This window comes from Thunnus maccoyii, chromosome 10 (genome assembly GCF_910596095.1).
Source record: "Thunnus maccoyii chromosome 10, fThuMac1.1, whole genome shotgun sequence".
In the NCBI taxonomy this organism is placed as follows: Eukaryota; Metazoa; Chordata; class Actinopteri; order Scombriformes; family Scombridae; genus Thunnus; species Thunnus maccoyii.
This window is the reverse complement of record NC_056542.1, coordinates 18256148-18272013: the sequence shown is the minus strand read 5'-3', so window position 1 is coordinate 18272013 and position 15866 is coordinate 18256148. Positions and strand designations below refer to the sequence as shown.

At 40.2% G+C, this 15866-nt stretch overlaps 2 protein-coding genes across 2 annotated transcripts; both read right to left on the bottom strand.

Moving 5' to 3' along the window:
• Positions 1 to 8363: 8363 nt before the first annotated feature.
• On the bottom strand, positions 8364 to 10905 carry snx10b (sorting nexin 10b). The gene is made up of 5 exons (XM_042423977.1): positions 10695 to 10905; positions 10500 to 10600; positions 10268 to 10369; positions 9879 to 10088; positions 8364 to 8994 (listed from the first exon to the last, which is right to left on the bottom strand). The coding sequence occupies exons 1-5, from the start codon at positions 10881 to 10883 to the stop codon at positions 8859 to 8861; spliced, it is 738 nt and encodes a 245-aa protein (XP_042279911.1). The 5' UTR covers positions 10884 to 10905; the 3' UTR covers positions 8364 to 8858.
• A 618-nt stretch (positions 10906 to 11523) lies between these two features.
• Positions 11524 to 15214, bottom strand: cbx3b (chromobox homolog 3b). Its single transcript, XM_042423978.1, has 5 exons — positions 14975 to 15214; positions 14453 to 14599; positions 14172 to 14337; positions 13565 to 13719; positions 11524 to 12809 (listed from the first exon to the last, which is right to left on the bottom strand). The coding sequence occupies exons 2-5, from the start codon at positions 14596 to 14598 to the stop codon at positions 12689 to 12691; spliced, it is 588 nt and encodes a 195-aa protein (XP_042279912.1). The 5' UTR covers position 14599; positions 14975 to 15214; the 3' UTR covers positions 11524 to 12688.
• Between the last annotated feature and the right edge of the window lie 652 nt (positions 15215 to 15866).

Below are 15866 nucleotides of genomic sequence, written 5' to 3'. Positions count from 1 at the left end.
CATGAATGAAAATGCATTTATTTTTAAAAATGAGTTTATTCATCTGGTCAGCACTTTTGTGCTGAGCTTCAAAGGGACACTGGGTTTCTTTTTATGGCACCTGAGAGACTTTGCTGGGCAGAAGATCACAGCATGGCAGATGGTTGGCTGTGCTGCGTGCCTGAGTGAAACGGCTGAGGTGCACTAATAAGACAGCCACCCACACGGATAGCGGGGATGCTTATCGCCCTCTGAGGGGCCGTTTGACAGCAGGCGATGTGGTGTTTTCTGGCCATATCCCACCGAGGTTACATACAGTACATACTGTACATATCTTTTTACAGTCTCCTCACTAAAATGCCAAAGTTACCCCACAGTTTTATCTATTGGGGGGTAACAGACTCCTTTTTGGTGTGCTGCAGACAAAGGGACCTTGTCAAGGTTTTCTCAAGGTTGCGTTGAAAATGGGGAAGAAAATGCGTTCATTAACCAATAACTCACTGTATCTTTCTCTCCCTCTTCCCTCTATTTTTTCCTTGCTCCTGTCTCTCTGTTTTGTTCCTCTTGAGTGATGAGCCAGTCCTCTGTCCTCTGGGTGACATTCAAAGCCGACATAAATCCTGCTCTTTACAGTATAGTGCAGCAATAAACCCTCTCTGCTAATTGGAGACGTAATGAATTACCATAATTAGTTATTGAATATACTACATTGGATGTAGAGAGGAAATGCTTTGTTTTAGGCCAGGAAATGGATGTAGTGGAACAATAACATCTCTGCAACGTTCCCGACAATGATCTCAGTCTGCATAATTAAATAATTTAGGCAGATTATGAAACACTTTGACATGTTTTGATGGTGATGTTGAATTGTGGATTTAATTCCTGAAAAAATATTTCTTCACTGCTGACATGGTTTGGTATTTCCCCTAAGAGTCCTCCTTTTAATGTTTGGCTATGGGGTTAGGTTGCCAAAGGCAAGTAAGGCTAAATATTGCCTCTCATTTTTATGTGCCAATAAAGGATTTCCTTAATGGATGTCAACTACACCCCCATCCCCCCTTTAGATTTGGACAGCCATATCCTCAGAATATACAGGTTCTTTTATTGCAATTTAACATAAAGATATAATGTTTCATAGATAAATGCCACTGTGCCATTAATCTATCGAGCACTAAATTACACTAATGATACTAGAATATCACTAATTAATACCTGCAACCATAAAGATACACTTTTACCAGCCAAATATATATAGATTGACCTACTGAGTAACAATAAATAACATTAGATTTGCTGAGAAAGATGATGGAAATATAAAACAAATTTCCCTTCAGGACAGAATACATTCATAGTCATTTTATAATGATGGCTCAAAGCTAATGTATATTAATTCTGATACATCCCATCAACTATAACATACATGTGTTTGATTTTATCAGCACTTTGATGTCTGTCAACTTTTCATCTATGCACCAGGACAATATCAGTACACTAATGTCGCTGATGCTCATCTGCTCGTCTTTGTTGAGCAATACCATCCCCATTTCATACCATCACCCCTGGGATTGGCGAGAAAGCTAAAGACTTGATCTATACCACTTTAGAGAGAGGTAATCTTGATCAAGCTGTCAGCTGTTTCTGCTGCTCTTTAACCAGGTCACTCAGTCATAGATCACCGCACAGCTTCATAGAGAGTTTCTGTCAGGAATAACACAGCCTTATTTATGTGGTATCCCCTGGCATTTTGCAGGAAATGTATTACCTCTCCAACTGGCCCTCTGTCAGCATTCCATTAAGGCCTCTCCCCTGGTCTAAATCCTTAAATCTGAAATAGACACTTTTTAAATGCAAGTCACTCTTAATTGAGGTCAGTTTCTGTTAACATAACTCATGGCAGCTGACAAATTAAGGTTTCCTCAGCTGGCTTATGACATTACGAGAAGACACGGTGTGTTTAAAGTGAACACTAACGAAGATCATGACAGGCTGCTCTGGAAATTCATATTTTCGGAATTTTAGGCTTTGCAAGATTTTCACTTTATTTTAGTGGTTTTCCAATATCTAATGTGTAATATTATGAGCTCCAGACCAAGGTTAGTGGCAGGCTAGTAAATATAGGTCTAGACGGGTCATTTATTACAACCGCCACACCCACCTCTCTCACATGTTGTCAGTGTCTGTTCTTACTTCTTGTTTAATTGCCTTCTGGGAGCTGCAGACAGTTATGTCTTGTGAAGATCTGTATATCTCAGAAAGGCATGGGGAGACACAAGTGGCTCCACTGTCTGAAGAAAAAGATTAAATAAAAAAACTCTAAAACCTCACCATCAACCAGCCGGAGGATGCTAAGTTAAGCCTTGGACACCATTGCATCTAAGGCGATATTTTACGCTGATGAAGCTGTTATTGCTGTAGAGGGGCTTGTCATCTCTCTTGCTTACTGTATACTTCACTGTTACAAACAGGTCTCATGTTCCTGGGCGTGGGTTTGGTGGTCCGGGGCTGTCATGCCAGGCAGAGCTATGTGCTGACATGTCACTCAAGATAAATCAGACTTATTAAAGTGACAGGTGTTTGTCTACCTGCTATAAACATCACCCACGCCTCACTCCTGCTCCATCTCCTTGCAGATTATTTACAAGGTTCCAGCCTCCGTACTCTGGCCCTGTTTACTCTCTGGTTCGGGGGCTCTAATATCAGGTCAGTGCTCCTCCACTGATTTACTCTACTAGTTAGTGAGGTGAGTAATGACCCCGGATGGTCAGGGAGGGTAGTTTGCAATCAGGGGAGGTCAGAGATGCGACTGATGCTCTAACTGTAATTACAGCCCTCTCCTCACTGAACACCTTACACCTCACTGCAGTTGACTGCCTGCCAGTCCTTTGCAAGCTGATCACTCCTCTCTGACCCCCCACAGAGTTAGATGCCCCTCGTTGTAATGACCTCACATTCTAGGTGAGGTCCCATCTCGGTGTCAGCTCTTATATATAGAAGCTTTTTCTGTAAGATGGCCCCTGACATAGGAAGTAAAGGTATGAAGATTGAGTTACAGGGAGCTAACTGAGCCACTGGATAGCAGATTGCTGCCATCACTCCCATTTAATGTCAGCTTTGGTATGTATCCAAGCACAGGTCCTGCCAAGCTAACCTGTGCTAATTTAGTGCCAAAGGAACACATGGAGCTGTACAGAGTGCACATGCACACGGTAAACAGAGTAACATAGACACCTCATAAAAAAAGATTTAAACTTAGAGCCTAAATCATCACCACAAACATTAAAGTAGCTGATATTTTAAGATAAATGCCAGATGACTTATATATTGTAAACTGTATTTACATTTAATTTCTCTATTGTTAGTTTCAACTTGTTACCACTGCTCCTTTTTTATCAGTGCAGCTGGCGACTGTTTCTCTTCACGTATGAAATGTTTTTGCAGTTTTGACTGATGCGCTTACAGTTTAGTCACAGGGAATTTGGCCTCTTTGGCATCCTGGAAGTTGCCTCATGTTGCTTAAAGAACTCAGCAACTGTAAGTGCTGATAGCCAGACTTGTTATATTGTAAATGGTTGTTGCTAACTGATATTCAGCTTTTTGAAACTGAAAGCAAGCACACATGTAGATAGAAAGGGCATCAGCTAGTCAAATTTTATTTGTATAGCCAAATATCACAAATTTGCCTCTGGGGTTTTACAACCTGTACAGCAATACGTCCTCTGTCTTTAGACGGACAGACATGCGATAGATGATGTGTGTATGGACTAGGAAAGCAAATTACAGAAACACAGCATGGGCAAATAGGATAACAAAATTATAGATGGATTGATACATACATGAAGAATCTGATCAGGAGGAGCTGCAGGAGTGCTTATACTGCACTATATAGCACCTTGAATTGCCTTTGTGCATGTGCTATATGAATGTTAAAATGTTAGAAGCTTCACATTGGAGAAAATGTAAGGAAATCATGCTAAATATTATAAACATAACATAAATAATCAAATCTTTAAGATCTGCTTACTAGTTCGCCAAGCTTTCAACCTTCCACAACTACAGTAGGTCATATGATGACACCTAAACCAGCTCCATTTTGCTTGATATGTGGTTGAAATGCTTGGATAAACATGCTGCTGAGGTATTAGTTATGTTCGAAACCCCAAGTTTAAACATGTTGGATCCAGGACTTAATGTGTATTAACCTACATTGGCAGAAGTTCAGACATTCTGGTTTGGCAGTCCACATCATTTTATGTGCATATTAATGAATTTGACATAGGCCTATTAACATACCATGAATGATAATCATGTGAATTTAGGATACTCATTACATATGTATTACATGAATAGCAGGTGGGGTAATTTGAGTAATTTGTGGCTATATGCAGACACTGGGATGATGGACGGTGTCTGGAGAAGACAAGCTGAGCTGGCCAGTGGATCTACTGCAGAGTAAGGAGAATTTAGGCTCATCATAAAAGATTTCTCCTTGCCTCTTATTTCACTCGGACATTTTTATGTTTTTTTTATTTTCTACCTCATTGCAGCCGTGAGCTGCCTGCTGATTTACACACACTGGCAGCAAAGCACAGAGGCCTCGAGAGACGGTGCCCTCTACCCCTCCATTTTTTCCCCCCTTGTTTCTCCACCCTCTGTCGTCCTCTCACTGCCACCATGCACCGGGCGTCGCTCCATCCGCTAAACAGGGTCTGACCAAAGAGCTCCCCCTCTACTCGTTCCTCATCTCTAACAAGACATTAGTCTGGAGGGGTTGTTATTCATACATGATCTCGTGACACACATAGGGGCTGCTCCCCTGTGTCAAGACAGAAATTCATATAAGGATGAGCAAAAGGTATCATAGACACTGAAGCTATTTTACAATGCTCACATTTCATTGCACAGTTGCAGTATTGTTTGAGAGCAGCCTTTATTGTTTGTACAATATGAACATGACGATATGTATGGATTAATGAATATTGTGAATATATACAAATATATACAGTAAGTACGGACTGAATCTGAACACAAGGCCCTTCCTTCTCATCCATCTCTTTTTGGCTGCATGCTCCAAAGGGAACATATCTGACTTTATACAGCATATTATTTCAGGAAATTATAAAGCAGTGAATTCAGCTTCCTTTTTGCCCCTAAGGCCATGTGTTCAAAGCAGAGGAGCTGCTTTCACGCTGATCAGCCCTGATTCCAGGGGACGAGAAGCTGTTGCTCGCCTTGGTACAGTGATCACGCCCGTTCCCAGTAATTGCTACATCCATGCACCAAAAAGGCGACAGCATGTGGAGGGGAAATAGCAGGTATAGCCATGCAGAACCGAGGAAAGGTACCAGGGCTGTTGGGTTTGATGAATGATGGATAGCTCTTATGCTGCTCATTTCCATCTCTGACAATTGAGTGATGGGGAAAAAATGTTTCAGCCTTGAGAAATGACTGGAAAGTTGTTGTTTTTTTTCAGCAGATTGAGGCAGGTATTAGGAGAGGATTGGCCTTTGAGCACGCACACACACAAATACACAGATACACACTGACAAACAGGCAAGCTACAAGGACAGATGTAATGTCTGAAAATCCTTTCTTTTGGCTCTAAGGTCGTGGATATTTTGTGGCCCTCAGTAAATCAGTATTGGCATGAAATGTGCAAGACCTTGAAAAATGTTCAGAGATGAGACATATGTTATTAACAATTCAATTAATCCAAGACCTCCAGATCATCTATGTGGCCCCTTCATCTGGCCCAAGTGAAAGTGATTATCTTGCTGTATAACAAGCTACACATCAGTATTGTCAGCCTGTGCCATTTTCATATGACTGTTGTTGGTGTATAATTCTGGCATCATTCCTTCAATCTCATCCTCTGTCTATTGGCAGTGCAGCTGGGCCTCTTTGATATCGACTCATCCCCTGGTTCCACAGAGTTGCAGTCACAGAGATTTAATATCTCGAGTGGTGTTGAACTCCTATTGCTACTAATGGATTCTGTATAATGTGGCACTTAAAATGCATGAGCAGCCTCTGACTTATCTGTAATTTGCCTCCACTGGAGCATATCTCCCTCAATACTTCCATTTGTTTTTGGCTCTGTGCAGTCAGCTTTTGTAGAGGAACTCTGATTGGGATTTCATATTTGTTATGTTCGACGTTTGAACATTTTGGTTGTTTCCAAAACATTAAAATGGATTTTTTTTGCTTTTGGGATTCTGTGTTAATTACACAACAGAGAGAAAAGTAAGTCAAGCATGAGATCACAGACATGAGGTAGGCTTTATTTGAGCTGTCATGGCAGAAAGACATGCTGACTTGGGCTCAGGCAGATGGGCATCTCCCAAAGGGGCCATTTTCCTTTATTTCATCTTCTATTGTTTTATGTGTCAAACAATAAGCATACTAACTAGATTAAGCAGAGCTAAGGCATTTGTGGAAATAAAAATGTGATTTTATCTTGTGTACTTTTTTGTATAAAAGTTAAAATCAGCTCAACTAACCCTAAAAACAGAGTGATTTTACCTTCTCACTGTGTTTTTACTCCATTTGACCTCTTTGGGGTCATGCAACATGGAGCAGGGAGCTGTGAGCCAATCGATCTGATGGGTTTAAATGTGTCGTGTGTTGTCATGGCAGCAGAGCAGAGCCACACTGACAAGCTAGGCTACAGTGGCTCAAGGTTAACAGCCAATGGACCAGAGTCACAGACCATTAAAAGAGGAGTCAATACTGCTGGAGAGGTCAGACTAAAACCAGCAATGCAAACGTTTCAATCCACAGGACTTTGAACAAGAAACAAGGCTTTAATGTTGCAGAGATCTGTTAGCAAAGTGTTAAACCTTGTGGGGGAAAGTCACAGACACATGCATACACTTAACCTATAGACAACAGACTTTTTCTTGTTAACTGCTGGTCTCAAAGCCCAACAAGATTACCATGTGACAGTAACATGACAAAGTGAGCATTTTCTAGCATGGTTAGCTAATGCAGATGAACCCAAAGCACCCATCACCACTCTCAAAAATTCGGACCAGAAACCAAAAAGAAGATCTATAAAAGTTTTCATTATTTGGATTTTTCGTATTTTATTAATTCAGTTCATTGTTAATTTATACCTTCTGTAAATTTTATCTTTCTCATATTGAGGTCTCAATGATGCTTCAAGGTCTTCTTCACACCACCAGAAGAATAACAAGAATAAGACTAATGTAATATATAATATACATAGAATAATAAAAAGAATAATGGCAAACGTTGTGAGAGACAATTTAGATAAGGTTGCTGAGTGTAAAACAAAATGTAGGTGACATTTCCATGTATTATAGATAGATGTCTGGCAAGCTGACAGCAGTAGGGCAGCAAATGAGATATTTCTAGTGATAGTCACTGAGAAATAACTGCCAGATGACTCACACAATAGTCTTGCAAAGTGAAATATAAGTGAAAGTGAAAGAGTTTGGACTGAATAGATCACCTTTCAATAGCATCTTTCATGAAATGACTCTCATAATATTGTAATATAACCCTCTGAGAATGTTCTGTCAAGCAGGACAAATAACACATTGCTATTAGAGAACATTATCAGTACACATTGGTGTGTTTTCTGGATGTATTGGATGCATATGTCTCTTTTAAGAATATACAGCTAAAGCTTCAGAGTGTGTGTGTAGAGGTGCAGGGTAATACTGCCCTACACATTTAAGCGATGACAAAGTGTGGCTGCGTATGAACACATTTACACCCACAAATCTTAAGGGAAGACGTCCCACACCCAATTTGAGTTTGTGGGTTTTCCTGCTGTCCAGGACGTTCTGCTGCTCAGAGCAGAGCAGGTCTGAGGTGATGTCACCCCTCTGTTCCCCGCAACACGAGCCTATTGTCTGAATTCATGATGAATATCACAACCGCTGCAAGGACAGAACTGATCTAATTAGCTGTGCTCATATGTCAGACTACCATCATTCTATTTAGTGGTCATTACCTCTGCATAAGTATGGTGCTGCTCACTGTGGGAGCATATGTATACGGTCAGTACGTGCACACACACACACGCTCAAACACACAGAGAGGCGAGACTGTTGAGAACAGGCTGATACAAATACAAAGTGAGAGAGACAGAAATAGAGAGGTGGCTTGTCAGTGCAGCTGGCATTTTGTTCAGCAGGGAGCAATGTAGCCTGTCTACGTGGTAGTCCTCTCAGACAGGAGCGAGTCCATCGGGATCCCACAGGACCTCCTACCAGCCACATACCTGACAGGGGGGGATGTCTGAAAACTCTGCAGAGACCCTATTACACATGTCACACTGCTAAGCACTGCAGTGGCCACCAGATGACAAGCTTCCCACACCTTACACTTTAGTAGGAGAGTGGGTTCAACCACAGAGAGATGTTAGGTTGGCACTGGCTAAGATATTACATTGTTATCTGCACATATTTGGCAAATTCTATCTTGTGACTGATCATAATTCATGATACTTCTGATAAGTTTGTGTATGAAGTCAATATAGACAGTTATAATATAGGATAATATATAGCATAAGTGACTACACAAAACAGATGGATGTACCAACACTGCCATCTTCAGGCAAATTGTTGCTACCACCTTAAAGCTGCACAAACAGGACATACAAGTAAACAACACATTAAGGATATACAATAGGTGCAATGTATTACTATTTACTGTACATGTTTAAAACTGAAATACTTCAATTACAACATAATATGCTACATTTTTACTATTGAAAAAATTAAGAGCAACTACATAGTGAAAAGTGCAGTAAGACAGGGTAACAGGCAACTTTTTTCTTCACAGGTCCAAAACATTGTCCAGGATGTTGCGTAGACTCCAAAATTTCTGACAATGATATGATGGTGATGTTTTCATGTGGAATCAGATGAGCAGCTGAGGGTTTCCTCCTGGCTGGTTCCCACGAAGTCAAGTGAAGCTGTACTCTCTGCTTTGTTTGTTGCCAAATCTTTCATGTGGGGCTCTGCATCTCTGCACTCTAAAAACACGCTAAAAACAGAGACAAGAATTGGGGGGAAATTGGGGAGATAAGAGAGTTTTGGTGTGAGGTATCACATGCGGTATGTAGGATGATAGGCAGACATTTACCTAAGCTGTTTATACTAGGAATTTACCCAACTAATCCTATTATCCAAAAAAGAAAGAAAGCTTTAATTACAGTAATATGTGCTTCCCCCATGCTAAGCGTCTCATAGCTTTGTCATGGAAAAATATAAGGAGTCTGCGCTTTGGCGAGTGGCTCTAGGAGATGTCTTCCTGCCTCTCAATGGAGAAAATCATTTATATCCTTAAAGGTAAAAAGGAGGCCTTTGATTATATTTGTACATTTATACTTTATGGAAAATGAAGATATGTTTGAAGCATTACAAGAGGCTGATGAAAGGGGAAATGTAAGTGGTGAATTGCTGGCTATGAACAGAAAGGAAAAGTAACCTTTTACATACGTTTTTATTTGTTCACTTATTTACTGTTTTTCTTTTCTTTTAACTTCGGTTTTCTGTTGTATACCTTCTGCCATGAGCATTTCATTATTGTATTTATTTTATTTCAGCAAAGTTTTATCAGTTTTTCTAAAATTTTATTTAATAATTTATTTATTTTAGTAATGTCATGTTGATTGTCTTTCTGTCTTCTAAATGTTGAAAATCAATAAAGACTGTTAAAAAAAAAGAAAAGGGGGAAATTACATTTTTATAAATTTAGTGAATAAGGCAAAAGGAGTTCTTACACAACCTGTACTGGAAAATAAAGAATAAAGCTAACAAAGGAAATACAAAAAGAGCTCTATATATTTATCAGGTATAGACTTTGTGATCTACTGAGGGTTTCTGTGACTTCCTCATAAGGATGTGTAAAGCTTGACATTACGATACCTGTCTGAGTCAGAGTCACAAGACATGCTGAGGTCCTTTTTCAAGTCCTCATCGAATTGAAATCTCCTGTGGCCACAGCACTGAATTGCCTGAGCCACAGAGTAATGTGTCCTTCCAGCAGCACAGGCCTCCATCTTGGACACGCTGAGCTGTGACTGAAGGAAAAGGTGCAGGCAGCTGTCAGACAACAGCAGCGGGTTTTGGAGGATCCTGGTGAATTAGGACAAAAAACAAATAAGGGATGTTGAATACAGTCTATTCTATTGCTTGTTGATGTTAAAAAAAAATAAAAAGCAGCAGTGGCTCAACGCTGACACACCAGTTTTGTTATGTCTGTGCTGCAGTATGTCAAAGTTCATAAGTTTATTGATCTGCAAGATCATTCTTACTGGTCCAAAAACTTATGGAGCCCTTTCATGCGATCAGAGATCTGCTGGGCATTGTTCAGGCTGAAGAAGGGGTTCTTTGGGGGCAGCTCTGGTAGTCGTACCCTACAAAAGACACAAATACACACTAAAAATGAACCACTGGGAAGATTACAATGCACATAAGAACTGAAAGTAGATGTGTTCGGTTGCTCTGAGTCACGTTAGCATTTCGAAATACAGTGAACGGACTTACATTAGCATTGAATTTGCTTGTAGTTTCTGCCTGAGCCATACAAACTCACTGTACCTCCTTCTCACACATGAAATCTTCTTGGTGAAGCACACGCTGTTGGTCTAAAAGAAGACACAAGTATGACAAATATTCACAGTAAGCCCGAGAATTTGATGGTAAAGATTAAAACAGCTTCCTTTTTATCGTTTTACTTACATGTAAACAAATTTCGTAGTCTATGTAAGCATGCCAGAAGTCATTCTTTTGTATCCGCGGGTCCCGCACCCAGACACCGATGACCTGCTGCATGGAGAAGGCAGGAGACACACTGAAACGCTGAACACAGTGGGTTTTGAAAAAGTGGAAGTTTTTATTAGCAGATTGAGGAAGTACAATGACAGGCATGAGAAGAATGAGGAAAGGAAAATCCCATCAAACCTCCTTTGTTGCTCAGAGGAAAAAAATAAGTTGTCTCAGTTGTTTAAGACTGTACAAGAACTCAATGACTCTGAACTTAACCATCAAATCTGTTTAAAGCTCATCAGATTTCCAGCATTTTCAGACCTACCTGATTCACCAAGTTGTCTGTTCCTTTTTTCATAGTTCAAAATTTCTTAAATTTGAATCTCAGTAACATAAAGCTAACCTGATGCTGTGCTGTGCTTAGCACTGTGCCAGCACTTTTTTATTTCCACTTTTATTGTCCAGGAGCAAAGGTCAAAAAATAAAGTCACGAGACTTTTAAGAGAGATATGCTCCTCCCCAATTCTGCTGCAACAAATCAACAAAACCACCTGCTGATTACTGAATAACAGGTCTGGTATGACAGCTTGTGCCAACATGTCTATAATCACATCAACTACTGAACTTCTGTGTTTATTGCTTATTGACTTTCATATTGAGTCAATCACAACACATCATCTGTCAGTACATGTTTTTAGAACAGCTTTCATCAGATTAGAACAGATCATTACTTTCATTGTTGTCCCTACCTCATGATTTAGGATATGACAAATGTGATGTGAAAAAAGATGAAGAGAAAAGGTTCACAAAATGTTTTTCTTTATTCACAGACTTCACAGATCCATGGTCAACAGTTACAGCAATTCAGTAGTAGGTGTGTTTTTAGGAGGTTTAAGGTTCAGCTGAGTGTCCCATAACAGTCATGGGAGATATGTCGAGTCAGGACAAAGCCATCAGGATACAGGTATTTTACACAGGCCTGTATAACTACTGGAAGACAATGCCCTTCACAATTGGACAGTCTCGTATCTAAAGTGCTACATTTAACAATCTTATTAGCCATTGTATACTGCAGGTGCACTAAAGTTGTTTTCAATAGATTTACTTAAGAAATATTGTGACCTTTTGAATCATTCTGCCAAGACTTCATTTAGGGTAAAAGCACCTAATAATTATTTTTAAAACCTGAAAAAGGTTCTTGTTATAAATCAATACAGAGGAGAAGAGAACATTTGGTACATAGCAGCTGATTGGAAACATGGGCAAAATTATGCTGGGCAACAATTTTAAATAATCAACCACAAGGGTCCATACAGAGACACAGTGAGACAGTAAAAGCTGCGGCTATCAACACCTCACACAACATCTGCGTCCGAACAACAGGTCTACAATCTCTAACCAAAAGCTACATGGACTGGAGGTAAGACAGCAGTTAGTTCACTCTGCCTAAATAGTGTCGCTATACAAGATTTACTGCAGAGCACACACTAAATGACAAAAGGCCCTCCCAGTGGAAGATCCTTGTAGGGAAACAGGACTATAAATACTCACTATATAACAACAAATCTTAAAAACAAAACCATTCCACAGTGATTGTGTCTGCTACATGATGACACAAGACCAAAGCTGCTACAGGTTAGTCCGACCTCAAAATCAGCCGCTCTACACAAAAGGTTAGTTTAAGCCCCAATCGCAGTCTCCACAAAGGCACGGTGACCTCATGGAGCACCGCAGGACTGAGAGCAAAAAAAAAAAAAAATCCATCCCCGCTGAGGTTCTCGCACCTGCCACAATCTGACACTCCAACCTGCAGCGGAAACGTAATTTCACACAGCGTGCCTCTAATGTCAGCTGAAGGAGGAGGAGGACACTCGCCTGAGGTTAAACTAAGCTTCAGGTGAGAGCACAGCTGTTTATCAGTTCACCTCGGTAATGCGCACACACACACACATACACACACACACACTTCACTGCTCCTCATCTCCGCAGTGCCAGGTCAACTTCTGCTCGTAGAAGTCGATCACCACCTGGGGACACCTGGCGCTCGCTTCACGGGCCGGCAGCAGGGCCACGTCATCAGAGTTTTTCCTGCGGGGGAACACACAAAAAGAGACGATGCATTTAGATGACAGTAACACATGATTAATGCATTAGCTTATTGTGAAACACAGGCTAAGAATAACGAAACACATTATCTTTCATTCTGTGGTGATGACATATCCAGTTACTGTTTTCTGTACTTCAAGGGGCTTTTAAGTATTGCATTTTAATAAAGTTGGTGATTCACAATACAAATTAAACATATAATGGCCAAAATTAAAGGAACAGAGGACAGTATTTCTTAAATTTTGGGATTTTTTGTAATTTTTTTGGATTTGTAATCTCAAAGCCCAAACTGAGATTACACAAGCAATGTCACATGATTCAACTCTCCATGATTCCTAAACTGACCTTTAAAACTGCAATCGACCATCAGGTTATTTATATATATATATATATATATATATGTAGATAGATAGATAGATAGATAGATAGATAGATAGATAGATAGATAGATAGATATCACATAAATCTGTATGGTTGAATGTGATGATACACTGATATTCATTTACTGCGAAGGTATTGAAGGTGCTCTCCATAATCTGTAACTAAATAAATGTTTTATTAGGTTGTCAATGTCTTGTTTGTAAACAATATATTCACATTATACAGTCTGTAAATTACATTTTCACTGCAAAACTGACACTAGATGCTTTGCGGCTTTTACCATCATGCCAACATTTAACCACCCAACCCCTGGCATTCAGTCAAGGACACAGAAAAAGAGGAAGCACCGGAGTTACCATTTGACTAGAAACATGAGCTCTCCCTGTCTGTCTGTGGAGCCGATGATGCATTCAGGCTCGAGGTAAGTGCTGAGGTTAGTGGGTGTGTCTGGCTCCAGGACGTCACTGTCACTGGGCACGGTGCAAGCCTGCTGCTGGGACTGCATACAGGACTGCAACCAGAATGACAAGGACAAAAAAAAACAAACAAATGCAGCAGTTACAAGAAACCACAAAGACAACACGTGTGTTAAGAGACAGTCTACATGTGGCATTTTCCACTGTACATGCCCACTGTGAGAAAAAAAGGAAATTTAAGTGCTTTCACTTTCAAAGGCATTGCAAAACAACCTTCACACGCCATTTAGTTTCATACTCAACCTCTAAAATGTAGAAACAAACATTTTAAAAAAAGTGATTCTACTTCACTCCAAGGCAACTTCATTTATTTTAACAGAAAATCTGTGTTGTATCAATGTAAAACAATCCACTATTAAAAAACATCCCAATAATAGGATTTTTTTCCTCTCCTTTGTACAGATTTAGGTGTGGAAGTTCTGTGAATAACATGGAAAGAACATGCACTTCCAGACATTTCCGTTATTATATTTTCCGGCATACTCACAATTTCTGTCTCTTGTTCTGTCATTTCTTCTTTAGGAATGAACTCAGGCTCTAGCTGCTCACTTTGCTCTTCCTCATTCCCTTCAGACAGATGGGTGTTCCTCAGGAACTCTTCAATGAGTTCAGGACAGTCTAGATTGTCCTCCGGTTCCCAAGTGTTTTCTGCACTGTAAAAAAAAAAGAAAAAAAAAAAAAGAAACAACGTATCTTACTATCCTGCATTCAAAAAGAATTATACAACATATGGGAGACACAGAGGGGGATTTGCAACATATCACTCACTCAGTGAAGCCTTTCCACTTCAGGAAGTACTCAACTCTTCCATTAGAGACTCTCCTGCGAATTATTTTTTCCACCACAAACTCCTGGACAACTGTAACGTTAGTCTCCTCAGTCTTCCTCTGTTTGGCGGTCTGCTTCTTTCTCATCCTGCCAGGATGAAGAAGCAAATGAATGGCATGTTATTACTCACAAGGAAATGAAATGTTTTTTGTTCAACCTGCTAAATGATGTCAGAAATCAACACTTTCATCTCCTTGTTGCTGATATATTTGCACAACGACACCGCAGTGGTGTGCCCTTCAGACAATGAGCCATACACTTATTATAGTGCTCCACCTGCTGTTTCTTTCAGGAGCACAGCGTACTGTACTACTCCTTCAGTCCATAACGCAACACGTTACTATCTATACACGTGTATTGTGCATTCAGACAGTTTAGTTTCACCGGACAGCAGCTTTAAAACAAGTGTGAAGCGTGTCTGGCTGATGCACAAGACGGTGTAAATGAACAATATGCACGTACGCTGTCGGTGTTTACTTAATCTCGGCGGACAGCCTGCTGCGGTGCTGCTCTGCTCTGTTTGGAGCTTGTCGCAAGGAAACTACATGCACACAGCGTCCTCGGTGCAGCTCTGTGCGCAGATGTGTCGCTCGGCGTGTTTACATGAGCGAAACAACTTTTCATGAATGAGTTAAAATTAAAGATGGCCGTGGATGCTCGGAGGAAGTGGTTGCCAAGGGAAAAGGTCATGCCAGGAAAACCGGGAGGAGACGACGTGGACGCGCACAACGCCCGACCAATCAGAGAGCAGTCCGCTCGTCCGTCCCCGTCCAGTGGTCCGGAACAGCCCTGCCACCCATGGGCGTCAGCTGGGTATGGCAAGGGAATGACTGCACTTGGCATATCACACTGAGAGTAGACTGGCACCAGATCTTTCATCTTTTTTTTTTTTATTAATCATGTAATGGGAAACACATATGCAGCATTTATTTCGGAACAACATAAAAGCAAAAATGATATGAAGACAGATTCATGTATGTCCAGTAATTTGAAAAAAAACTCAACCTAGTCAGTAACCTGTAATCATCGATAAGTTGCCAAATAATAATTAGATGCTTCACCAATGAAGTGAGTGAAGTGAAATATAAGTACATTTACTCAAATCCACTTCTTAAATACAATTTTGAGGTACTTAATGATTTCCTTTTTACGCTGCTTTTTACTTCCAAAGAAAAATGTTATACTTTTTACTCCAATACGTTTATTTTACTATATTTAAAAGTAACTAAGTGTTTTACATATAAAACATATCATCTTATAGAAAAGTCCTTTGAGGTATGTTTGTGATATTGGGCTTTATAAATAAAATTGAGGTCTCAATACTTCTTCCACCACTGCCTATAAGCGCAACTGT